Source organism: Zeus faber (genome assembly GCF_960531495.2).
Source record: "Zeus faber genome assembly, chromosome: 10".
NCBI classification, from domain to species: domain Eukaryota; kingdom Metazoa; phylum Chordata; class Actinopteri; order Zeiformes; family Zeidae; genus Zeus; species Zeus faber.
The window spans coordinates 31,342,384-31,369,728 of record NC_137199.1 but is presented as its reverse complement, the minus strand read 5'-3'; the positions used below and the strand labels follow the sequence as shown (position 1 = coordinate 31,369,728).

At 45.2% G+C, this 27,345-nt stretch overlaps 2 protein-coding genes across 3 annotated transcripts; both read left to right on the top strand.

The window, feature by feature from the left end:
• The first annotated feature begins 7,960 nt into the window (after window positions 1-7,960).
• maea (macrophage erythroblast attacher, E3 ubiquitin ligase) lies at window positions 7,961-21,778 on the top strand. 2 transcript variants are annotated; one of them, XM_080008069.1, is made up of 10 exons: window positions 7,961-8,035; window positions 12,701-12,883; window positions 14,384-14,587; window positions 14,943-15,065; window positions 18,527-18,603; window positions 18,706-18,814; window positions 19,009-19,142; window positions 20,171-20,366; window positions 20,879-20,959; window positions 21,043-21,778. In XM_080008069.1, the coding sequence occupies exons 1-10, from the start codon at window positions 7,967-7,969 to the stop codon at window positions 21,109-21,111; spliced, it is 1,245 nt and encodes a 414-aa protein (XP_079864195.1). In that variant the 5' UTR covers window positions 7,961-7,966; the 3' UTR covers window positions 21,112-21,778. The 2 variants fall into 2 exon arrangements, with proteins under 2 accessions (XP_079864195.1, XP_079864196.1); XM_080008070.1 differs by having other exon boundaries at window positions 20,879-21,778.
• A 2,120-nt stretch (window positions 21,779-23,898) lies between these two features.
• On the top strand, window positions 23,899-26,549 carry hnrnpa0a (heterogeneous nuclear ribonucleoprotein A0a). Its single transcript, XM_080008071.1, has 3 exons — window positions 23,899-24,988; window positions 26,273-26,339; window positions 26,445-26,549. Exon 1 carries the CDS (start codon window positions 23,936-23,938, stop codon window positions 24,878-24,880), a length of 945 nt encoding a protein of 314 aa, XP_079864197.1. The 5' UTR covers window positions 23,899-23,935; the 3' UTR covers window positions 24,881-24,988; window positions 26,273-26,339; window positions 26,445-26,549.
• The last annotated feature ends 796 nt before the right edge of the window (window positions 26,550-27,345 follow it).

The window sequence follows — 27,345 nt, the reverse complement described above, 5'->3', positions numbered from 1 at the left end:
ATAAAAGATTTGTGTAATGTTGTATCTCTAGCTGCCCTGGACTGTTCAACTTCCTGTCAGCAGGAGGACTGGTGAAATGAAATAAAGCAATTGGCATGTTTACTTCTACACAGATAGATAGACAGATAGATAGACAGATAGATAGATAGATAGACAGATAGATAGACAGATAGATAGATAGACAGATAGATAGATAGACAGATAGATAGATAGATAGATAGATAGATAGATAGATAGATAGATAGATAGATAGATAGATAGATAGATAGATAGATAGATAGATAGATAGATAGATAGATAGATAGATAGATAGATAGATAGACAGATAGATAGATAGATAGACAGATAGATAGATAGATAGATAGATGGATGGATGAATAAATAGATGGATAGGTAGATGGTGTGGCGTGGTCAAGCACCGGCTGCAGACGACAGTACGGTTCCCTCTCCCGCGGCCGCCAAGCTGTCTGGACTCGGTTCGGGGCGCGGAGGTTTCTGAATGTTTTGTGTCTTGCAGAGGGGATCAGCGCACAGGCTCGTCGGGAGCCAGAGCCGAAGTTCCTCCTGCGCCCGAAACCACCACCACCACCACCACCACCATCATCATCATCATCATCATCATCATCATCATCATCATCATCATCATCATCATCATCATCATCATTATCATCAGCAGCAACAGCAGCATCATGGAGGGAAGGGACCTACCAAGTACCGGTAAGGGTACAAGGGACTAGACATCAGGCTTTGCGTGACTCGGGCTGTTTGCAGACGATGGTTCAGCAACGCCTAGTTCGACCCTGGGCTTTGGTGGAGGCGTCACAGGTGGAGGTTCGTTGTGTGCATCGGGATATTCACACGTATCCGATGCTCCGGCTCAAAATTCGTTACAAGGGAAAAACCCATACGGTACAGGCTGCAGTTAGTTCACACCTGTCGCACTCCCTGATTTTGGGCACGGATTGGCCAGGTTTTGACGGGTTGATGAGAGAGACTGTGGGAGTCCATTAATGGTCGGTAGGGAAATTTATAATATATATGAGTGTTGCATGGTGCACGGTGACGCGGAGGGGTCCCTTTAACCTTCCCTATCGACGATTTCCCACTGGAGCGGTCTCGAGACGACCCCCTGAGCGGGGCCTTTGAGGGGGTAGTTGAAATTGATGGCATATTGATGCGCCCAGATGCCGTGCTCACTCATCCGTATTTTCCAGTGATTCTTCTTGTCGTGTCCACAAAACAGTCAGTTACAAGGCTTGGCTACATGTGGTCAGCCACAGCTGAACACATTGCTGTCCCTTCTCATTAAACTCTGCTAAGTCCGATGCTGTGCAGGTCTGTTCCAACAGGGGACATATCAGGAGGTGCTCCATGGTCTGTGGTCCAGTTCCACAGTCACACACAGCGTCCCCGTCATTCAAGTATCCCCATTTGGCAAGAGTGGCTTTGCACGTCCAACACCAGATCTTAGTCTGTTAAGGCATTTCCACACTGCGTAGTTGGTGTCTGCTCCAGGGGTCAGTGCCTCGCTCACCTTTAGCTCCATTGTTGTTTCTGGTGGGAGGTTGTCAAGTCTTTCTTCCCACCGAGTGACTTTTTCACTGCTTGCGCTCGGTGTTCTGAGAGGTGGGACGCTCTTCGGGAAACTTTTCCTGGATTTAAGCCGGCTTTTGGCTGGCACATGGCCGAAGAGAGGATGTCTTTGATCATTGGACTGTTGCTGCCGCTCTTTCTTGCTTGCTGCATTTCGTCGTATCTCTGGTGGGGCTATGCCTGCTAGGATGTATAGCTGGTCTGTAGGTGTTGATTTCAGGCAGCCAGTGATAAGGCGGCAGCTAGAATTGAGGCTGGGGTCCAACTTCTTGGCATGGGCAGCTCGCTCCCATACTGGGCAGGCATACTCGGCAGCTGAGTAGCAGAGAGCCAGTGCGGTTGCTTTCAGAGTCTGTGAGTTAGCACCCCAGGTTGTTCCAGTGAGCTTGCGGATGATTTTGTTCCTCGCACTCACTTTACACTTGGTCTTCTCAATGTGGGTCTTAAAAGAGAGGCATCTATCCAGGGCTACCCCTAGGTAGACCGGGTGCTCACAGTGTTCGAGGGAGGTTCCTGACCAGTTGACCTTCAGTTGGCGCTTGGCTTCACAATTTCTCAGGTGGAAGGCACACACCTGTGTCTTAGATGGATATGCACGTAGGTGGTTCTCTTCATAGTAAGGTGTTAGCTCTGCCAGAGCATTGGAGAGTCTGTCTTCCACAACTTTGAAGTCAGTGGCTTGTGCACCTATGCCAAGGTCGTCTACATAGATGAAGGGGCGAGTGTCTGCACTTTTTGGTTGGTCATTGGTGTAGATGTTAAAGAGAAGTGGTGCAAGCACACTTCCCTGTGGAAGGCCATTCTTGAGTCTTCGCCACCTGCTCTTCTTTCCTCCAAGCTCAACAAAAAAGTTCCTGTTTTCAAGCATGCTTTCGATCAGTTCTGTCAGACGGATGTCCCTTGTGGTCTCCAGGATCTTGCTGAGGAGAGGAGGACTGTGTCATAAGCAGCTGAGAGGTCGACAAACACCACACCAGTTACCATCCCTTCCTCATAGCCGTCTTCGATGTACTGCGTGAGGTTGAGTACTTGGCTAGTTGTCGACTTGCCAGGGCAGAAACCTGCTTGTTCAGGGATGAGGTGTTCGTCAAGAAAGGTGCCAATTCTGTTGAGGATCAGACGTTCGAAAAGCTTGTAGGTATGACTCAAAAGTGCGATTGGTCTGAAGTTCTTGGGAGTGGATGGATCTTTCCCAGGTTTCAGCAGTGCTATAATGTGGGCTTTCTTCCAGATGTTAGGGAGTTTGTGTGTTGTTAAGCACTCATTGTAGAGCTGTAGAAGCCATGTCTTTGCCTTGTGACCGAAGTGCCTGATCTGTTCGGTTGCGATGTTATCCAATCCGATTGCCTTTCCTGGTTTGAGGGTAGAGATTCCCGCTTCCAGCTCTTCCATTGTAAGCTGTCTTGTAAAAGCAGGGTCCTCGATGTATTTCTTGCGGTTTAACTTGGTCTTTTTCCCTCTCTTTCCACTCTTTCCATTCAAGAGCAACTGGTTGGCAACTTGGTTGGCAATGACTTTTCGGTGCTGAAGAGCTGCTTTAGGATCACCCACTAGCTTGTGAATAGGTGTCCATGCTTTCTTGCTGTTTTTTGACATGTCTGTGGACTCAATAAGAGCATTTCAGGTCTTGCTTCGCTCTTGGGCAATGTTTTCCATCACCTTCTCAGCTTGGGCAGATGTTTCATCTGAGAAGGGATCTGCTTCAAACATGCTGACATAGTTGTCATGGAGTCCTGCACAGTCCTTTGAAAGCCCAGGTATATATTCAACTCTACAGCCTCGTGGGATGTGTTTCCGAGCAGCTTTCAACACCAGGTTAGCAAATTCGTCGTAGTTCTTGCTAACTGGTATTATATTTTTGATTTTCTCTTCCAGCTCGTTGGTGAAGCCTTTCCAGTCTGCTTTCTTGTAGTTGAAACGCCTTTTGAAGGGCACGATGGTTGGGACTACAGCTGCATTAATTTGGATCCCAATGGGACGGTGTTGGCTTGATGGAATAGGGTCCAGCAGTCTTTTTACACAGTCCAGCGATGTTACTTGTGACCATGGTGAGCTCTGGATTGTAGCCACGTTTCCAGCGAGCACTGAAAAACTAGTGTGGTAGCTTGGGGTCATGGATAAGACTTAGTTGGTTAGTATCCATCCAGTCCTCTACTGCTTCTCCATCTTTGGTCATTTCAGGGTAGTGTAGTGGAAAAAACTGCATCTAACAATTAAACTGAAGAAGAGAAGTTCGAGAGAGTCGAGGTCTGAAGATATAAGACTTTATTATCACTTGCAAGAAGTGACAACAGAATCTGAGTTGGTTTGGCAAAGAACTGCCGAGCCGCTCATGGACTCCTCCTTTTAACCTCTTTCTGTTGGTCGAGAATGTACATCTGTTTACTCAATTAGGATCCCTTCCTTCTTCCTATACGGTCAATAGTGCAAAGAAGCCATTTGTCTGCATTCTTTGACATCAGTTACAACAACAAACCTCCCGACACTAGTCCAGGCCACATTTTATGAGGGGATGTTTGCATTCACACACCTTCCCATGTCATATGGCCCACAGTCAACAAAGCACTTATTCATGTCTTTGCTGACCCCTGTCTCACACACACTTACTTCATTCATATAGCAAATGGGCAAGATAACGAATGTTCTTTCTTATTTAATGGTAGAATATAATGAACATATTTCTTTTAAATGTACTAGTAAATTTCTCCCATAGTAGCCCCACTGGGTGCTGTGGCTGTTGAAGTCCCCAATGATGATCTGTGGTTTGCTGTGTACTTTGGGGGTTGTCTGGGAAAACATAAAGTCTACAGGTGGTGGTTTATAGACAGATGTTACTACAGCACTGCTTAGCTCAACGGATAGGACTTTGATGTCATGGTCGTTTGACATATCTGTATCTTCTATAGCTAACCCTGTTTTTACAAATACAGCACTGCCGTACTGCTGGTGAGGTCGCTCAGTGGTCAGGACCATTCCTGGTATGGTGGGGCGGTTCTTTTCACTCCCTCTGTGAGTCTGTTGCAAGCAGAGAACATCACAGTGTTGCTTGCAGCATAGATCGGGTAAGATGGTTTGTTTTGCAGAGGAAAACCCTTCAATGTTCACAGATATCACTGTCAATGCTGGTCTTGAGGATGTTCCTTGTTTCCGACATCGACCTTTGTGTCTATCTCCAGGCATGATGTTTTCTCTTGTGTTCTGTAGCTTTGTGGCTTGTAGCTTGCAGCTTTCAGCGTAGCTTGTAACTTGTAACTGTTGCTTGTAGTGGTGATAGGATTAGCAGTATCTTGTAGATCTAGTCGATCTTGTCGATCTTGTCGATCTCGTCAATACTCCCAGGGCCGCGACGTGGACGCTCCTTTCTTGGCCCCAGTGATTAGGGACAGGTTATATCGAGTGAGCCGTGACACTCAGACAGGAGAGGAGATAACCCAGTTGTTGGTGCCAAAGAGCCGCCTGGAAATGCTCTTCCAGGCGGCCTTGGTCACAAGAAAACAAATGTGCGCAAATGGTGCGCTGCGTGTCCTGAGTGCCAGTTAGTCACCCCTCGGCTACGCCAAGAGCACCGTTGGGGCCCCTCCCTCGGTATGGACTGCATCAGGCCGTTATACCGCAGTGCCCCCAGTATTGTTTTGTGTTAGTCCTAGTGGATAATGCAACCCGGTACCGAAAAGCAGTGCCCCTGCGCAGTATTACAGCCAAAAGTGTGGCGCAGATGCTGTTTCAGGTCATCTCCTGAGTCTGGATTCTGAGGGAAAATCCTGACCGACCAGGGCACTACCTTTATGTCACGTACATTTCGGGAACTTCACGAGTTACTGGGCTACCGCTCAATTCGGACTAGCTTTTACCACCCCCAGACCAACAGCCTGGTTGAGTGCTTTAATAAAATGCTGAAAAACATGATTCGAAAGTTTGTTCACAACGATAGCCGAAATTGGGACAAGAGGTTCCCCAGGCCTCCACAAGATTTTCTCCCTTTGAACTCCTCTTTGGCAGGAGACCCCGGGGGGGTGCTAGACCCAATTAAAGAGAACTGGGAGTAAGGTCCTAGCTCCAGTAAGAATGAAATACAGTTTGTCGTGGACCTGAGAGCAAAGTTATATGCGTTGGTTCGGCCCTCTTCATGGGAGAATTTTCTCTGGGCTCAGGAACGTCAGTGCCCCTTATACGACCAGGGGGCTCGACTCAGACAATTTGTACCGGGACACAAGGTGTTAGTGTTGCTCCCTACGTTCAGCTCTAAATTGTTTGCGAAGTGGCAAGGGCCTTTTGTGGTCACACGGTGGGTTGGCGGAGGTCGATTATGAGGTTGAGCGATCTGACAGGCAGCGAGCGACACAGATTTATCACCTAAACCCCTTAAAAGAATGGAGGGAGGGGGCGTCCGTGGCTCTGGTCACGCCAGCCTACCTAGATGACGTTATCATTCACGCGACACCTGGGAGTGGTATATGCAGCATGTGGGCGCTGGGCTTGAGTCCCTGAGGTGGGCTGGGCTCACCGCCAACCCAAAGAAGTGTTCCGTGGGACGGCGTGAGGAACGGCATCTGGAGTACCACTTGAGTGAAGGCCTGGTCCTACCCCAGCGTGATAAAACAGCTGCGTTCGCAAACACGCCGAGACCCAAGACCAAGAAGGAGGTGAAGCAGTTGTTAGGGCTGGCTGGCTACTATAGGAGGTTTGTCACCGACTTTTCGGAACCAACCAGCCCCAGCCCCTTGTCTGACTCGAAAGGGTGCTCCAGATCCGGTCCAGTGGTGAAAAGTGCCAGCAGGTGTTTGCGAGGTTAAAGTCAGCTCTCTGTGGGAAGCCAGTGTTGTTTAACCCTTACTTCTCTCTCCTTTTCTGTCTGCAGACCGACGCACCGAACAGAGGGTTGGGCGCAGTCTTGTGACGGGAGGTGGAGGGGACCGAGTGACCAGTGCTGCACCTCAGTCGCAAGCTCTCAGAGTGGGAGTCGAGGTACAGCACGGTGGGGAAGGAGTGTTTACCCATAAAGTGGGCAGTCGGTTCCCTCCGCTACTACCTCCTGCGACGAGCTTTCACCCTCTGTTCAGACCACGCCCCGCTGCAGTGGCTTCACCACATGAAGGACACAAACGCCCGGATCACCTGGTGGTACCCGGCTCTCCGGCCCTTTAACTTCCGGGTGGTCCATAGTCTGATGGCGCAGATGGTCATGGCTGACTTTCTCTCCTGCTGGGGAGACGGGGGGGGGGGGGGGGCTGTTGGCTGGACGGCTCCCGGCCCATGTCGGGTGGTGGGGTTGTGTGGCTGACAAAGGGACATGGTCAAGCACCAGCTGCGGACGACAGCACTGTTCCCTTTCCTGCGGCCGCCAAGCTGCCTCGAATCGACTCGAGGCAGGGAGATTTTTTAATGTTTGTCTGTCTTGCAGAGGGGATCGGCACACAGGCTCTTCAGCCGGCCAGGAGCCAGAGCAAAACGCCGTTCCTCCTGCGCCTGAAACCATCATCAGCATTATCATCATCATTATTATTATTTATACATGTGGCCGGCGAGCCGCTCTGTTGGACTTTATGATAAAAACTCTCGCCATGTTGGCGCAGACAAAAGGACTCAGTCTCCCTCCATAAACCCTTACCTGTGGGCAGAGACTCCCACAGATGGATAGCTGGCTGGATGGATAGATAGTAAGATGGATGGATGGATGGATGGATGGATGGATGGATGGATTGATGGATGGATGGGTGGGTGGGTGGGTAGGTAGGTGGATGGATTGATAGACGGATGATAGATGTATAGATGGATGGATGGATGGATAGATGGAAGATGGATAGATAGATGGATGGATCGATTGATAGATGGGGGATGGATAGATGGATGATTGATGGATGGATGATAGATGGATTGATTGATAGGTGATAGATGGATAGGTGGATGGATTGATGGATAGATGGATGGATGTAATTTACATTGCAGTTGAAATTGAAATTTAAAACATTTGTGTTAAAATGTAAATACAGATAAAAATTGCTATTTTATCTGTATTTACATTTTAACACAAATGTTTTCCATAATTCGTTTTTTTAATGTTTGACGCTCATGTTAACATTCAAATGGAAACATTGCTATTAAAAAATAAATATACAGATAATAAAGCTCACCTAGAAATATGAATAGAAACATCTTGATACAGCAATTGAAAATATTAGATATTCAAATCAAGATACGGATATAGACTAAAATACACAAAAATTAGTAAACAATGACTTGATGTATAAATAATATAAATTTAAATAGGTAAAGATAGCCCCTGACCCAAATCTTCTCGCGATACCTGTGCTCCGAAAGCTCGCGATACCGTGCGGAGCAGCAACATCACTACAGAGAGAAGCTCCAATCCAAGATGGCGGTGCAGGAGACAGGGTCCCAGCTCTCGATGGCTCTCAAAGTGCAGGAATACCCCACTTTAAAGGTAAAATACTACACAGAGTCACACTCACAATCGCAATGTGCTCTTGTTCGCCTTGGCGTCATATTAAACAATATGTCTGTCATGACCGAAAAATAAAATAAAATATAAAACATTTGTTCCTGAGCTAACGACACGGAGCTAGCAGCACTAGCTGCTGTTTGAGCACTATTTACTGTTTTTACTGTCGCTTTGTTTTCTGGATTTGGACAATGGGAGTAGGTGTGAGGTGGATGTGGGGTTCTGGGTCCAGAATGTTTTAAATAAAGATGTTTCTGAGCACACTGAGTGCAGCTTGGGCTGCTCGAACACATTAAACAGCTGGACACTGTAATGTGACAGGTGACTGATTCAAAAAAACAACAAAAAAAACATTGTTGCTCAGTTTCATCCTCCGAACTGAGAGAAAATGCTGCTGAATGGTTTAGTTTTTAATCGAAGCAGCAGATATGACGACACAATGGCAGCAGGCGTCGGCTGGATTAATTCCTTGTTGTGATCTTATCTCGATTATTTATATATATATATATATATATATATATATATATATATATATATATATATATATATATACACACACACACACACACACACACACACACACACACACACACACACACAGACAGACAGACGGTTCCATAGGCAGATTGTTCTCCAGTCTGTCAGTTATGTAAGTCCAGGCCGCTCAGCCTCTCTGTTTCTCCGCATCGAATAAAATATCAGTAAAACCAGGACATGAGGAAAAACCGTCTGTCCGAATAACCTGCTGGTTGTATGTCGGTTTGTGTGACGGTTTGGCTGTCTGCCTGACTAACTGTTTGTCTGTCTAACTGCCTTGTCTGTCCGAATAACTGTCGGTTTGCTTGACTGACTGATGACTGACTTACAGGCAGATGAGTAGTTAGTCAGACGGACAGGTGACAAATATTTTCGCTCTCTGTTTGCCTGTTAGACATACAGAAAGACAGGCGGACATCCAGCCAGCCAGCCAGCCAGCCAAAACAACCAGTCAGTTGCTGATTAACTTATGTCTGTCTGTCTTTCCAGCTTCAAATGAGACAGATGTGTTAATCTCTCTAGCTGTTGGAGTAGAAACAACAATTTCCGTTCACATCTGTAGGTGTCATGTGCTCAGTTTCTAGAATAGAAATAGGGGGGTTTAGAAGTCATTAATGCAGCTGGAAAATATTCTGTAACTGTGACCTATCAGCATTGTATTCGGTCAATAAGTCAATACTGTCAGCACCACCATTTTGAAGAAGTGAAGACGTTTCCATCAGTATAAATGCTCATAACTTAAAAAATCAAAGTAAATATCATGTTTATTTTCTAGGTCAACATTCTGTTTGTCACATGACAGAATGTCACAGCTTCAAAGCAGCTAAACATCTGTCCCGGTGATAATTTAGTATTTAATTTGAGTATTGTAATGTGAGACATTGCCATAGTCATTCTGTCCCCACAATAAATGATGACCAAATGTGTAAGCAAAGATTTTTCATGAATCAAGGTTAAATGTTAGAGCGCCAATGTGATGAATTTTAGTTGGATTTTTCAACATGTTGAGAATATTATATTAGATCAAAATGTGCCCAATATCAATACATCACAATATATCACACAATACATAACAATATATTCTCATGAATTAGAAATCCCATGTTGAACATTCCATCCACGGGTAATCACATTTGAACTATGTCATCATTCAAAATGATGTGAGACCAACACTGGTTATAAGTTAAATATAACAACCTCTATTATCTCAAATTTCCCTTTGTGATACCACACTGCACTACTTAATATGTTGAAATTAAACCAATGTTTCACGCACCATTTTCTAAACCTTGTTTTGCAGTTGATTTCATCACAACAAAACCCCAGTGAAACGTAATCATTAAATAACTAAATTACTCAAACTATGCAGAAGAAACAAGCACAAAGCCTGCCCTCTTTGTTTGGACTGATTTTAATTTGTCCTTTTGTAGGTAAGTGCTTTGACTCAATTATAAAGCATACAAAAGAAGTGACAAACACTTATGTTGTTTTATACTTATTTCATTTTTGTTTTATTATACTGTACTTAGAGCGACTCACAAAAACAAGATATCAACTTTATTCTGTTGAAAGGACAGTATTTTTAATCCCCCATCCTTTTGTTATTGGAATCTGGGGTCACAGTGGGGGAGCTGTGTGTTGCTGCACTACTTCCTTCAACAGCTTTGTCTTTATATTATAAAGCAAAGTTTACAGCACAATATGACACTGACTGCGTGGTCCAACCCTCGGGTCTTCACCCCAGAAACCAGTGTTTATTGTGATGGTGGTTTCCATTGCAGACAGAGCAGTTTTGCTTCATCTCCTTGTACCGCTATGATCAGTGTCTTTGTGCTGTATCCCTGTTGGATGTGTAAGAAAGTCAGAAAACAGATGTTTTATTGAAAACTCAAACATTCTATCACACACACTCAATGTGACTGACCAAGAAGAGACATTCTCCAGTTCAGTCCTCATCATTTGCAGTTAGTTTGATACTAGACACTGATCTGTCTGACTCCTGCAGATCCATCCTGGCTGTCTGTTGAGAAGCAGATATATGTGCTTGTACAATAGAAAGGCCAAAATCAGGCAAGTGTATGTGTGTTTATGTATAGGAGAGGGAGGCACTGAGGCTATCTTAATCTTTTAATTTTATCTCTCTCTTTTTAATTTTAATCTTTAAACTCTTTTAACAGAGTATTTTTTCTGTTGCGTCGAGGACAGAGGTAGTCTGCAAGAAAAGTTCAACTTCTTAACCTGCAATGAAACTCTTTATTCATTCTTTAATCCTCAACGTCTGCTGCAATAACTCCGTCCTATGGACGACCTGTGGGACGACCAGAGCACAGCTTATTGTTATACACAACCACAACCAATCCCCCTCTTTGAAGAACCATTTTACCACGTTTTGTTCTTTTAAACAACTAATCATCATTACTACTTGTCACCACCGGGGAGACAAATGAACATAGAATCAAACAACATATACCTGGAAAAACATATGTATTGACAAAACATAATTAAGTCCATGAAAATCACAACCGCAATTTGGCATGTTGCCTCTTCCTGAGATAGCTATGGCAGTAAGGGAGGGAGAAAAGAAGTGTGTGTGTGTGTGTGTGTGTGTGTGTGTGTGTGTGTGTGTGTGTGTGTGTGTGTGTGTGTGTGTGTGTGTGTGTGTGTGTGTGTGTGTGTGTGTGTGTGTGTGTGTGTGTGTGTGTGTGTGTGTGTGTTCCACCGGTGAGTGCTAGGGATGCAACTCTACACAGGCGTATGTTATGGAACCCTTCGGTTCAACACGTGAACTGCGGTATCATTGTACAATTCCACCGGACGCGTTGGCACATTGCACGGTGCGTCGTAAGTCCACGCTTCCTATTAAATCCACTGTTGTATTTCCACCAGTCACGTCAGCCGCAAGAGGTCCGCGTGGAGCCAAGCAGCATTTATCTTATTTTTGCGCGAGTGGGCTACACACACACACACACACACACACACACACACCGGCATATATGTATGCAGTGATTTTAATTGCAATGCACTGGAGATTATGCACAAAAGACACAATGGCTAAGTAATTAGAAAATGTACTAACTAAGCTAACGGAATTAATAAGTACAAGGACACAGTAGCTTAGTAAATTAAGCAATTAACCACTAACTAAACTAATTCATTCCTAAAATGTAATTCAGTTTCAGTAAGCATAAAAAGGTAATATACTGAACGGGGATGCAAATAGAAATAAGATGAATAGACTTCTATGTATATACAGATATGTACAGTAGAGTGGCATGTGAATAAAGTGAGGTAGTGTGTTGTGATATATAGTACAGTATGACACAGTTATACATTAACATCACATTGTGCAGTACAATGTGCAACTTACATTACAGTAATGCAGTGGGGGCTTGGGGGCTTATGAAGAAACTCCGTCTCAGTCTCTCTGTTCTCACTGCGTGATTGCGGAGGCGCTTGCCTGACCTCAGCAGCTGGAACAGTCTGTTATTGGGGTGGTGAGGATCCTTCATGATCCTGTGGGCTCTGCTACTACAACTCCTGGGGTATAAGTGAAATGTTTTTGTAAAAGAGTACAATCAATCAATGTGTCCAGTCGGAGAATAACCTTGGGATAGCCGTGTCCCTCTTTATGACAAACTTCTCTACATTCACTTTCAATCGCACAACGTCGTTCCCGAACGATCCTATTCTTTTAAAAGGCTCTTTTGTAGGACTGAAGGGAACAGTCAAGCTGGCATCCCGCCAGACCCATCCACCCCGAGCCGACGGGGCCTCCTTGCCCACCAAGGCCCCGGCAAAGGCGAGGCCCGCCATGCCCCAACCGGGCCACAAGCCCTGAGGGCCCACCCATGTAGCCAAGCGTGCATGGCGCAGGACACCCCGACGTCAGCCCCCCTGCGCCAACGACCACAGACAGCAAGATATGTGGCCCCTGCACCTGGGGCACGCGCCGCGGAAAAGCCACGCAGAAGGAGCAAGGCCGACAGCCGCACCGCAACCCGCATAACTTTATCTTTTAAATGAAAATCGGTCACTCTGTCCGAATCCTTATTCAGCTGTCCGTTAGTATTGTGTTTATTTCTGACTGAATGTTTTAATTTGTTTCTGCAGGTTCCTTATGAAACCCTGAACAAGCGTTTCCGAGCGGCCCAGAAGAACATTGACCGGGAGACGAGTCATGTGACCATGGTGGTGGCTGAGCTGGAGAAGACCCTGAGCAGCTTCCCGGTCGTCGACTCGGTGGTTTCTCTGTTGGACGGCGTGGTGGAGAAACTTAGTGCCCTCAAGAGGAAGGTGAGCGCATCACACTCTGCTGCAGAATCAACAGGAACTTTATTTATTCCGAAGTAGATCTGCGTGCAAACAGCTGCTCAGTAAAATCCCATGGTGCATCAAAGGGTGAAATGTGTATTAAAGCGCATTTTTATGAAAGGATGGTGTGGTGGTTGGCTCGCTCTTGTTTTGGCAGCTGTATTGGCAAAGTATCAGAGCTGTCTCCACCCCCCACCTTGTCAGTCTGGATCCTGGCTCCTCTGGTGGTCCACTGGTTGTGATGGATTGTGTTTTGTTATATGCAACCTTTTCTCTTGTATGTCTTTATACATCCTCCCATCTCCTTTTTAAGTAAGTTAAATTTGTTACTCCTAGAAGAGTTATCTTATCAGCAGCAGTTGCCCAAATTGTATTTCTCTCAGTTAAGGCTGCGCTGCGTCCTTCAAAATGTTTTGGTGTTCTGTTCAACATTTATGTTTCAGCAACATTGAAATTAGCTTTTCTTTTTACTACATAGCAGGTTTGGGGCTCCACAGATTCTACCATTCAGATTCTCCTATGTTCTACTTCCCAGACCGAGTCCTAGTTGCATAACAAACTGCTGCCCTCACAAATCAGTTAATGTCACACACACTGCGAGGGAAAAGTGCAACTTTAATTTGCATAAATCTTCCTTCCCAGTACAAACGACCTTTCTGCAGTCAGAAAAAATGGCACATCCAGAAATATTAATTCTGAAAATTAAAATGTTTTTAGGTCACTCGTTACCATTTGGGTGTGTTTACACCTGAAGGGAAGTCTTTGTGAGGGTTGTGAGCAAGCTGTAGTCAGGACACCCACCCATGCTGTCTTCACCCAGTTATGGTGGTTTGAAGTCACTGCCATTACCCTTATTTTCATACATCATTCTATATTTTGTGGCCAGGAGCACATTATTATTATTATTATTATTATTAATAATAATAATAATAATAATAATAATAATAAGAAGAAGAAGAAGAAGAAGAAGAAGAAACATCATATTCCGCTCAACTGATCTGTATGCACCTTTTAACCTAACCAAAGTTTTTGAACTGAAAGCTTATATTTCATTCAATCATAATTGTTTAAATTGATCCAGAATTGAGAGAATAGCTTCAGCCGACTGCCACAGCCACGTAGTCATGATTGTACCATTGTAGAGCATTCACAATGATTGAAAAATAAGGTTAAAAAATATTTGAGTTTTCCTTCAATCGCCTCTGGTCTGTTCATTCTTCACGTGCACCAAAAAGTCAGATATTCGCAGCCTATGCATTTCCAGAAACAGCTGTTGCACTCGTTGAACCAGAATGTCTTCTCACCAACACCAACCTGGTGAATCGTAGCATTTCTGCTCCTTCACCTTATTGTTGTTGCAGGTGGTGTGTGCAGGTGATCGCACTGATTGATCGGCTGCTGTTGTAACTTCTGGCACGCTGCCGTGTGTTCTGCTAGAAGGCTAGATAACCCTTCCTCAAGGCGTCTCCCTGCCTCCCGCAGGCTGCAGAGTCCATTCAGGCGGAGGATGAGAGTGCCAAGCTGTGCAAGCGTCGCATCGAGCACCTGAAGGAGCACAGCAGCGACCAGCCGGCCTCCGTCAACTTGTGGAAGAAGAAGCGCATGGACCGCATGATGGTGGAGCACCTGCTGCGCTGCGGATACTACAACACGGCCGTCAAGCTGGCACGACAGAGCGGGATAGAGGTAGAGGGAGGGAGGGAGGGAGTACAACACAGCTGTGAAGCTGACGAGACGGAGCGGGGGAGGGATGTAGGGGGAGGAAGACTGAGAGAGAGATGAGGAAAGACTGCTGTGAAGCTGGTGAGATGGGATGGATGGGGGGGATGGGGGAGTAGACGGTATATTATCAGTACTACAGTGTTATCATTAAAGTGGTACAGACTGCTAGAAAGATATTTGGATGGATGGGTGGGTGGATGTGCGGGTGGATGGACCTGTGGCTGGGAGATAGATGTGTGGGTGGGTAGATCCTTAGATGGGTGGGTGGGTGGATGGGTGGTTGAATGAACGGCTAAATAACGTTCCCCCTCTCCTTCAGGACCTGGTGAACATCGAGATGTTCCTGACGGCCAAGGAGGTGGAGGAGTCTCTGGAGCGACAGGAAACGGCCACGTGTCTTGCTTGGTGCCACGACAACAAGTCCCGCCTCCGCAAGATGAAGGTCAGCTCTGATTGGTGCTCCTTCTCCCTTTATTTTAGTTCTCTTTATTCGTGAAATCAAAAGCAAAACTGAACACATAGAAACTTTGTAGCATCCATTTAAGAAAGGGTTTGGATTAAAAGTTAAAATGGATCCCTGTTGCTGAACATGGAGGTTATGTTTTACTTTCTTAAGAGGCTGCGATGCCTCCTAGAAACTAAGGATGCTAAGTAGGGTGTTAAAAACGGAAGGTGCAAACCCCCTATAGTTATTCTACGTTTTATTACTATTATTATTGTGCCTGTTTTTCTCGTTCACCCTGTTCCCACCAGTCACTTTTTATGCAACTCGGCACATTCATAGACAATGGTCTCAGTTGTCGAAATCTATAATTGCTGACCATTCAGACCGTGTGCGAACCATGCTCCACCAACAGGTCAAAGTTGAACTTTTCACATTTCATATCTGGCACCCCGTTCCTCCCACTGTCACATACTTGGTGTCATGGGATGCGTCTCCTCATGGTCGAAAATTTTGCCGCTGACACCAGTGACTTCTGCCGAATCACATTTTCCACCACTTCTAATTTTCTGAAAAACAATCTTTGGGCATCTCCCCCTCGGCCATTCGTCCAATTTCAACCAAACCAACATTGTTCAATTCCTTGCACTCCCTTTTGTAAGACATCGCTACAGAAACAGGAAGTTTGTTTGTTTCGCACACTTGGTCTAATTTTCACGAAACTTGGTTCCCAAGTCCAGTGTGCTGACCGGACACACAGAGACCATGTGTCCGATTTTAAAGCGACCAACTTTAGGACACTTGTGGCTGAAGGTTCTTTTGGCTCAAGAAAGATGAAGTCGATTGTCAAAATCAGATGGCCGCCACAGGCCAACCAACATTTAGGAGCCTCAAGGCGAATTGAAGGGCTTCAATTTGTCAAATCTTCATGGAATTTGGTGGCTCGCAAGTCCAAGTGCTCAGGATTAACTGGAAATTGTATTTTACATTTCCGCCCACCTACAGAGCTCCTAATGGCAAATAGATTTGCTGTAGAAATGATTGACTTCCGCCTTCACTATTTCATCCACTTTGAATTGTCTGAAAAAACACATTTTGACACCTCCCAGGCCATTTGTCCAATTTCAACCAAACCAGGTTTATTGAATTATTCGGACCTTGATTAATCAGAGTTCCCAAAAGAGTTCCAAAAGTCCAAACAAAATGGTCGCCACAGACAGAAACGTTTTGGTAAAAGCGCCACATAAACAGGAAGTAGGCGTAGCTTGTAAACGCTAGGTCCAATGTGAACCAAACATGCTTTTTTCAGACTCTGCCGACTATTTTACATTCAATACATTTAGCTTGGTTCACGCAGGTCAAGCCGTTTGACATCATATTTCATGTTTGTTCTACTTCCTCCAAGGCCTCCAATTTTTATCATACCTGCTCTGTTGGACCCTTATTGTTCAATGTTATAAAAATAGTTCCCTAATTCCAGACAATATGGCCGCCACCGACATAAATGCCTCATAGACAGGAAGTAGGGGTAGCTTGTAAACACTAGGTCTGATGTGAACCAAACATGCTTTAAAATACTCTGCGCACTATTTTACATGAAATACATTGTTTGGTTCACGCAGGTCAGGTCATGGTCAGGTTCAAAAAGTGATGCATCAATACATTTCTCGTTGACTAATGTCCATGTGATCAAAAATGAGCATCATTAGCACGTTTTGTTCTGTGATGCCTTGTGCTGCTTGGCTGGAGGTCCAGGCTTCAGGGTCGTGATTGGACTTGACCCCCGCTCATTGCTGCTAGCAGCTTTTTTTCTGACGGATAGCCGACCCTCGTTAACCGATCATTGACCGTTATTAGACAATTTTAAAATGTACTCTTTAGAAGAATCTTTAATTGTCACACACCACAACACACACACACATGCTTTGGAAGGTGGCCGGTGAAATGTGGCCTCTGCATTTGACCCCTCCTGGCTTGTCCTTCCTCCAGGGGGGGCAGCCAGGAGCAGTGGGCAGCGTTCAGTGACGCCCGGGGACCTGGTTCCATATGTCCATCGCTGGTCAGACCAGGATGTTGTGCATGTTTTTGGTCCTTACTGATGTTAGGTGGAGAAAACCCCACGTGAGCACAGGGAGAACATGCAAACTCCACACAAAAAGGCCCCTAATTGGGAGATAACCCGCCGGAGCAATGCACTGTGCCACCGTACACCAGACTAATGTCCGTCACTAGGGATGTGCCGTATTGTTCATGATAATACGGGTATAATTTTTAATATGATTAAAAATACTAATAATCATATCATGATAATGGCAGTACTCAGACTTGTTGACGACTTGTTTGACTTGTTTGACTTGTTTTGTATGTTTGTATGTGTAGCATTTCAGTTGAGTTTGTAAACAGCTCAGCTTACCATGGCCCGCACTTCCGGGTTAGGGAAAGGACCTCGCTCAGGGGTTGCGTAAGCTATCCTCTTACATGCCTGAAATAAAAGGAATGTTGCCCCCTATGAATAGATTGTATAGCCTATTTTTATTGTACCATGCAACAAACTGTTTTTTAATTACCTATTTTATTTTATTTTTTACAATTTGGATTAAATTATTATTATTTTTTTTACTGTTTAACTGATAGTATATATCAGTAAAGATTCTTATTGTCGGTTAACGGTTAATTATTAACATCCCACCAGGAACTAAACATTACTGCAGTTTTTGTATTTATAAATAATTTACTTTATAAAGGGATTGGAGTGGCGCCGTCACAATTATTACATAATCGCCTTATTGGAATTATTTGAGCTGATCGCAATCATTTTGTCAAATCGTTAGATTCTGGAAATCCCATGTTTTAATCTAGATGTCAAGTGGAATTTTAAACTAATGTTTGAAATGTGAATTAACTGAGTTTCGATGGATGGATACTTTATTCTTCCCTAGCGGTAAATTACAGCTCCCATCAAAGCTCACGTTATTATTACCCTACGGTAATAATAATGCAATAGAATATAAAAATACAAAAAGGGAAATGGCAATATTGAAAAAAAAAATCATATTCAATAAACCAGCAGTTAACTGTACACAATAAAATATGGAAATATATACTAAACCCTAATGATAAACAACAAATATAACAATATAAATAAAACATAAAAATGAATGGGTCAAGTCCAAAAATAAAATATAGGGTCCTATACAATAACTTATGAAATAAACAGTGAAGCAGAGAGATTCATTAATTAAAAAAGTTAACACAGTGTTGGCAATATGACTATAAACCAAAATAAATCCTTTAATACACTTTGATATTCACAAATGTAACATTCTGGTGGTTGTGCAAAATTGTAAGAGGAGACTCTTAATTGCAAATATTTGTGTTATAATTACTAAACTTGGTGACTTGGGCTCCTGGTTGGAGGGAGAGGAGCAAGTCAATGTGACGTGACGTTTGTTTTGTTTCAGAGTTATCTGGAATTCAGCCTCAGAATCCAGGAGTTCATTGAGCTGATCCGACAGAACAAGCGCATGGATGCCGTCAGGTTGGACACGCACACAAAAATGTTGCAGATTTCCACTTTAATTTGTAGGAAGTATTTGTGGAACCATTATGTGTGATGTATGATAAATGTGATGTTGTTCAGACATGCCAGGAAGCACTTCTCTCAGGCAGAGGGCGGGCAGCTGGACGAGGTTCGGCAGGTGATGGGGATGCTGGCCTTCCCCTCCGACACACACATCTCCCCCTACAAGGTACGACCTCCTGGAGGCGAGGACGAGGAGAGCTGCTCCGCTGGCTCCACTTCAGAGTTTATATCCATCTTCATCTTACTTCTTCTCCCCTTCTTTACCTGCACCGCTGTTTGCTGCTGCTCCACCTGAATCTCCACCCAAGGATGAATAAAGTTTGATCTCATCCTCTTCTTCTTCTTCCTCCTCCTCCTCAGGACCTCCTGGACCCGGCGCGCTGGAAGATCCTCATCCAACAGTTCAGATACGACAACTACAGACTGCACCAGCTGGGGAACAACTCTGTGTTCACCATCACACTGCAGGCTGGCCTGTCCGCCATCAAAACCCCGTATCCACCCCCAGTTAGAATAATAATAATAATAACACACAAATCACAACGCACGGGTCCAGGTTAGTCCCGTTAGTCACAAATGACAATTTTCCAATTTCCCGTGGAACGCAGCATCGGTTCAAACTAGTTTTAAGAGTCTCTGCTGTCTCTCATCTCGACCTGGCGCAGATCCAGCCCGAAGCAACAATTACACACTGATGGAGCGTCGAGCGTGGAGCACCTCACCCCACGCCGAGCCCCCCACAGCCACACCTGCACATATATAACAAACTGGATTATGACGTTACAAAGCACCCCACTGGGTCGCTCCGCCTCCACCGTCCGCCGCCCCCGCTCCGCCGCCCCGGCACTTCCCTTTGTTTGGCTCCTTCCGGTACATCAGCTCCAAGTACTTAAGAAAAACCTTTTATCATGGCTACTCTAGTCCAACTATAGGTCGATGTGGATCGAACTTGGACCACAAAATGTCTGTACAGCCCCGAATACAGCGACGCTTCATTCGTGGGTTCGATGGTTACTGTGCCCCTCTTTGAGCCGGCAAAAGGACAAGGAGAAAATTAATAATACAAATCCCAATGTTAAGAATAATAACATATAATAACAACTGCAACCCAGGGACAGCTCAGGTGACTCACTGCTCTGAAACGAGCGCTGAACATATTCAGTCATTTCATAAACAGTAAATGATGGATGAGGAAAAACTGATTGATCAAAAAAAGAGACATTAGAAAGGAAATATCTTTATTTTGTAAAGAGTATGAACAAGTTTTATAGAAATACAGAAAATGAAACTTATTTAAAACATTTTAACCATCAGATGAAGAATCTGAGTTTTCATCACCTGGATGCCGCCATGTTGCACAACATCTTGCCAAGGGAACAAATTCCGACCTCAAGACGTTTCAGTGAAGATATCAGAACGAGCTTGTTGTTCAGCTCTTTAAATATTAAAGGCTTTTGGTGAAATGATGAGTGTTCCCAGGAACCAGGGCGTGCCGTGCTGCTCCTTAACCCCTCGCTCTCAGTCAGTGCTACAAGGAGGACGGCTCGTCCAAAAACGCAGACTGCCCCGTGTGCAGCAAGTCCCTCAACAAACTGGCGCAGCCGCTGCCCATGGCACACTGCGCCAACTCCAGGCTGGTCTGCAAGATCTCTGGAGAGGTGATGAACGAGAACAACCCGCCCATGATGCTGCCCAACGGATACGTCTATGGATACAACGTGAGATCATAGATTCACTCCATCTGAAGGGAAAGAGGACTGGTCTGAACTCTCATTCTAACCTGAAGGAAACCTCTCTCATAACTGTTGATGGAATCATCTGGTTCATCTCTACCGACACTGACATACACAGTACTGACCTGCAATACAAGGAGAGAGTGTTTGTTCCAAAACCAGTCTTGTAATGTTGTTAAAATGTCTCTCAGAAGCATTAAATGGAACTTTCTGGTCCCGTTACCAGTAGTGTGAAGGCCAGACCAAGATATGTTACCATTTTGAATCATAGCTCTCCTTCCTGTTTGTCACATTGTCTAATAATAATAATAATAATAATAATAGTGTTGTAGCGCACATTTCATACATGACAGGCAACTCAGGCAAGTGCTTGTCATTAAAACAGATAGTGACAATAATAGCAAAGCAAAAAAGGTGAATAATGGTATTTGTACTTGTTTGTGATCTCCGGTGTGTGTTAAAGGATCTAACGTGAACGTGTTTCTGCCGCTCTCTAGTCCCTGCTCTCCATCCGCCAGGATGACAAGGTCGTCTGCCCCAGAACCAAAGAAGTCTTCAGTTTCTCTCAGGCCGAGAAGGTTTACATCATGTGATCCTGCTCACTGGTCAAGTGATCTCCCTCCTTCCTTCCTCCCTCATTGCTCCCTCTCTTCCTTTGCAGCCGGTCAGAGAGCCCCGCCCCTCGGAGGGAACACCGTGTCGTGATCCTCCTGAGATGGATTGTAACTAGACCAAACAAAGTAGAGTTGTTTTTTTTAACAACGCGCTGAGCTTAGTGACATTCATTTGACTGTTGTTTAACTCGTAGAGTCGCTGCGACTGAGCTGTAGCGTCCGGTCGACACACGTTCCCCAAAAACGCGCGCGCACACACACACACACACACACACACACACAAAGCTTTTTAACCTTAAAAACCAAACGTGGCCGGTCATCAGTCAATCTGCGGCCATTTTGTGTGTTTTGTTGTGTTTCGGGGGATGGGAGTGGGGGTGGGGTGTTTCACCCGGAAACCGGCAGCCATTTTGGGTTTGGCTCTCACTGACTGTGAAATGGGAGCACAAGTTTGTTTTTTTTCTTTCTTTTTTAAAATACAATGTAAATAGTAGATAAGCATTGATCACCGTGTTCCAGGTTTCTGTTGCCGTGTGAGGAGGACGATGGAGGGACTGGGGGGCTGAAGTGGGGCTTTGCTCTGAGGAACTCAGACTAGAAGCTGCTGACCAACGTCAACACAAATCAATAGTCTCCCATCTCCGTTTTCAATGAATAAGTTGTCTTCCTTGGTTGTGTGAGTTTTGTAATTTCTTTAGATATTTATTCTGTTGAAGGAAATTAATTCCCTATTACCCGATGACTGTCTTTTAAATTCATACATATTTTTTTCAACAATAAACAACAATAAAGAAAAGACGTGTGGTTCTGCTTTGTTTCCCAGGTGGATTTGGCTGTTTAGTGGGTGTGTGGCCGTCTCTGGGAGGCTCTTCCTTCCCTGCGTTCTCTTTGGCAGAAAATGGGTTTATAAAGGAGATTCTAACATGGTATCGACGGACCCTGCTTGTAACAGGAGCATGTGGAGATAACAGACGTCCGTCTAGATCTACGTATGGAGGGAATTCCTCGGGCGGAGATTTCAGAGACCTTTTAATCCGGTCTTCTAGCTTTCTGAGGGCCTAATGGTCCCTTTTAGCACATTTATCGTGGGTGTCTCAATTGTGGTACGGCTGAAAGGTTCTTTTCATTTTCATTCAACAGCCACCTATTGATGTGGAAATCGAAGGGAGGTACCTGCCTCCCACCTGAAACCCCTGTTCCTTTGTGTGGTGATCAGAAAGAGGTGATCTACTTTGAGGTGATGGTGAAAGCTCATAGAGAGCTGCTAAGAGGGCGGGTCACAAGTAAACGTCTGCCCTTAATCAACTTCCGATTAGTTTAGAATTATTTTAAGGATTTTTGCCGCAATATTCAACCCCCCCCCCAACCAGCCTGCAGCTTTCTGCGTTCATTGGCTGAAACAAAGGTACCGATGTTGACACCCCTTCCCCCAAACCTCCAGCACCCATCTGTCTTTGAGGGGCCGCAGCACATTCATACACAAATCAGCTGCAGGACATGGCTGCTGTGGTGGAACCGTATCGGTGAGAACGCCTGGATTCTGCGGTTTTACATCTAGATCCCTAAAAATTACACTTAAGACCAAACTATGCAACTGTGTTAGATTTCCTACCTCAGCATTTCAATTCTAATTGGATTCTAATGGAAACCAGAAGGCGCTGCTACCAACCTCAAGAAGACGGGGGTCATCAGATTCCAAGGGTTGGGGTTGATGTGATATTACAGGGTGGTCGTCAGTGATTCTATATACACATGCAAAATATTTGTACAGTTTGCTTATATATTGTTTACAGATAAAATTATATAAAAATTCAAAATATAAAAATATACCTACATTGTGCATACATCATATTTGTTTCTCAGCCAATATATTCATATGCACATAAAAACGTACCGTTAGATTTGATCATCGATGCAATATATCAATTTGCATATGGATATATGTGTATAATATTATAATATGTGTATACAACATATTGGTTATTTCCGCCGATGACTGTAGATACAAATATAATTTAAATAGCATCAAAGTATTTTATACTTAATTTTTTGACTAAATGATAATTTGAAACATCACCCACACACACATATACGCACACACGCACACTATATATACTGTATATATATATATATATACACACATATATGTATATAAATATAATATACAGTGTGTGTGTGTCTGTGTGTGTAAATATACACATAATTATATAATTATTTAAAAAAATATGAATATATTATTACAGTAATATAAAAATAGGATATATAATATAAATAAAATAGATATTCTATCTATTCCATTTTATTTCAATTCATTTTTATTGTATTTTATTCTATATATTTTTTATCTTATTCTATAAGTATTCCACTTACTGTATTACGTTTTAGGAGTCAGTTAGTCGGTCTATTAGAAAGGAATTTTCTACTTTTTATTTTATTTTTTATTTTTTCCTAGGACATATAGTGTGCTATCACCGGGTGCGTTGCATTACATTTCACTGCATATATGTATGAAAGTATGTATATGTATGTGACAAATAAAAATCTTGAATCTTGAATATGGCTCAGTAAGGGGGAGAAACTTGGTTATATGGCCATCGTTATATTCTAATATCTATATAATGCACGTTTTATATTGTTGTATTACATTGGATGAATCAGAAATACTTTCATTATTATAGAATACGGATATGGAATATTGACAAAATATTAAAGAGTCAGATACAAGTTTAAAAAAAGGTTCAAATAGTGCCGTTAACGTGACAAAAAGAAGTCATTCGAATAAAAGGGCGACGCAGGGTCCGAACGGAAGAGGCGGCGTGACTTTGACGTCACCCACACGTCACACAGGCCGCAGGGTATAAAGCCGCGCCTCGCCGCCCTTCCCCCTCCACACTGCGCCCCGCGTCCCATTGTCTGCTCGTCTGCTCGTCTTTGTTCAAAATGACCGACCAACTCTGCAAGCTGTTCGTCGGCGGCCTCAACGTGGACACCGACGACGACGGGCTCCGCAAGCACTTCGAGCAGTTCGGGAAGCTGACGGACTGCGTGGTGGTGGTCAACAAGCAGCTGCACCGCTCCCGCTGCTTCGGCTTCGTCACCTACAGCAGCGCGGAGGAGGCCGACGCCGCCATGGCGGCCAGGCCGCACAACATCGACTCCTCCTGCGTGGAGCTGAAGCGGGCCGTGGCGCGGGAGGACGCCAACAAGCCCGAGGCCCTGGCCAAGGTGAAGAAGATCTTCGTGGGCGGCCTGAAGGACGACATCGAGGAGGAGGACCTCACCGCCTACTTCGTCGAGTTTGGCGAGATCGAGAAGGCCGAGGTGATCTCCGAGAAGGAGAGCGGCCGGAAGCGCGGCTTCGGCTTCGTCTACTTCACCGACAACGACTCCGCCGACAAGGCCGTGGTCCGTAAGTTCCACAACGTCAAGGGCCACAAGGTGGAGGTGAAGAAGGCCCTTACCAAGCGGGAGATGGAGGCCGCTGGCCGAGGCGGCATGGGCCGCGGCCGGGGCATGCGGGGGATGAGGGGGGGCCAGAACGGCTTCGGCGGTGGCAGAGGAGGCTATGGCGGCAACGACGGCGGCTATGGCGGTGGCTACGGCGGAGGCTATGGCGGTGGCTACGGCGGTGGCTATGGCGGCGGCGGCGGATACAGTGGCGGCTACGGCGGTGGCTACGGCGGCGGCTACGGCGACCAGATGGGAGGCTACGGTGGCGGGAACGGCTACAGCGACTTCGGAGGCGGTTACGGCCAGCAGCCCTCCGGTTACGGTCCGATGAAGGGCACCTCGCCGGGCTACGGCAACCAGAGGAGCGCCGCTCCCTACTCCCGGGGAGGCACCGGCGGAGGGTACCCGAGAGGCGGGTACGCAGGGGGATACTGAGCCCGGAGCCTCCACAGACTGTCCCCCCTCCCTCCACACCTCCACAATTGGCCGCCAGACTCAAATTCAGTACGGTCGGGTCTGCCCAGAATGATCCAGACCGAACAGGTAGGAAGGTCCTTCCCAGAGCCTGCTTCACTGTCCCCCGCCACTAGGACACGCTCAAACCGTTATGTTCCCTCCAGACCGTAGCCGTTCTGCAGTTGGATCTTTTTTTATTTTCGTACCTACGTTCTTTTATTATAAAAAAAAATAGATGTAGGATTGTTTTTGTTTTGAGAAATTATTTTTTCCTTACATTTTAAGCGTTTATTTTTGTTCTTCCCTGAGTTAGTGTTTAATGTGTGGATCAGAAAGGCATGTGCTGTGGATTTGAATTGTCTCTGATTTCTGACTTGCTTACAGCCCATAGTTCATTTAGCAACAGGGGGCGAAGTCTCTCCTCGTCTGTGTAACAGTGAATTCCCTCGACATAGTTCCAGTGTCCAGGTCTTTAACATGAGCTATTGTTCCCTCTTCCATCAACCTGCTGCAATATTTCATGTATATTGTACTTTCATGTCTGGAGATCAAACCCAATTACTGTTAAAACACTTTGGTATGCATATGTATGTTCATTTTAAATAAAAAACCATTATACAAACTTAGCTAGTTATTTTACTTATTTAACCAGGTTGCCTTAAGTTGTTTCACAGGTTTAATAAGTGATTATCACCTCCTCTTGACCTTAGTTACTTGGCAGCTTTAGATCCATAACTCTCAGGTGGGTGCAATTACCAGGTCTACCCACAGCCAATGCATGTAGGCTTGGTAGGGTTTACCTTCTTCTGTCATTTATTTATTCTGACATTTTAACATTTTTTAATCGTATGTGGCTTTGAGGGCTCTGATATTCATCTTTGATTATTCCTATATTTAGGTGTTGATACTCTGTAGGCTATCCCAGCCAAAATAGCCCGTAGCAGTTTGTTTTATAGGCCTTCAGGACCCTGTTCATTACCTGGGGTCGGTTGTGATAGCAGTGAAATATCTCTTTAGGATATCCACATCCAGCAAACTAGGTATGTAAATCAACCTGTCTTCACTATGTGTTGGTCAACCATTGTTTTGGAGTTTCAGATGGCTCATAAGTGTGCCATGTTTCTTAAAAGAAACATTAACCTCGTACTTGTAGTTTTTAATTCATTGCGGAAATGCGTGTAATTTAACTTTGACCAAAAGGGGGGTTTTGTAATTCGGTCCTTTTTTTATTTAATGTCATTTGAAGTGTTTGTGGGGAGGGGAGGTGGGGCCCCCAGTCTCAAACCGCTAAGTGGAAAGATGGAAGCAAACATTGTGGGGGGGAAGGGTCCACTCCATCGTGCTCACTCTGCCTCTCTGTCTCCACTTCAGGTTGCTACGGTAACCTGGCCACTATGGATGCTGCGCGCCGGTGATGCTGCGCCACCTCAACACGCAGGTGACTCCACGTCGAGGGGCCGTCGGACGCGCCGTTCATTCACGGGGTCGGGGTGAACGCCCGTTTGATGCCCGGACTTAACCTGTACTTTCCTCCTCTTCCCAGGACCGAGCGAGCGCTGAGTCTCCATCCCATGATATGGAGAGTGGGACCTGATGTTTACACCTGTGCCTCTTCTCACTTTTATACAAATAAATATTTTTATATGAACTTGTTTTGTTGGGTCTTTATTACGTTCAGGCTGATGCCGAGATTTAATGGACGAGCTTGGGTCCCGGTGTTTGGGGTGTTATGGCTTTGACCGAACCACATTCTGTGCAGCTTATGACGTAACACATGAGGAGCAGTCACAGCGTCAACTTTCACTGTAAATGGTGAATTCTACAGTGTGACCGGCTTAAAACGTACAAGCAGATGAATGTTATTGCAGTGAATGATATTACATTTCACTGCATGTATGTGACAAATAAAAATCTTGAATCAGATACATAGGACGACCCGTCAGATTGGTACAAAAATCATCTTGATGGAGATTTATTGACACACGGAAAACGTGGCTGTATATAAACTTGTCTGTAAATGTCTACCACGACATTCGTTTCTGTTGGAACACGGTGGCTGTAGAAAAGCCTCGGACCGTAGTTAACGTCCACGGCCATGCGGTCGGCGCCATTTTGTCTTCCATTAAAGTCGCTGGTGGGCGGAGCCGGCGCGTAATAAAGAGCCAGTCAGCCGCCGCAATTAGGCTCCCCCCCCCCAGGCCGAGGCCTCCCATTGGACGGCCCTCGCGTCAAACAGGGGCAGGCGTCCGGGGCGCGTTCAGCCATTTTCCACCGTGAATAATGATCAACTCGGCGAGTGACGAGGGCGCGACGGCAAAATGTCGGCGGACGCCCGACATTTTGCGTCCGGCCCTGGAGCCCGGCGCCGCGGCTGCGTGGGCTGCTGCGGCGCCCCCTCCCCCTTCTTCGGCGGAAGGAGGGGGAGGGATTCGTGTCAAGTATGT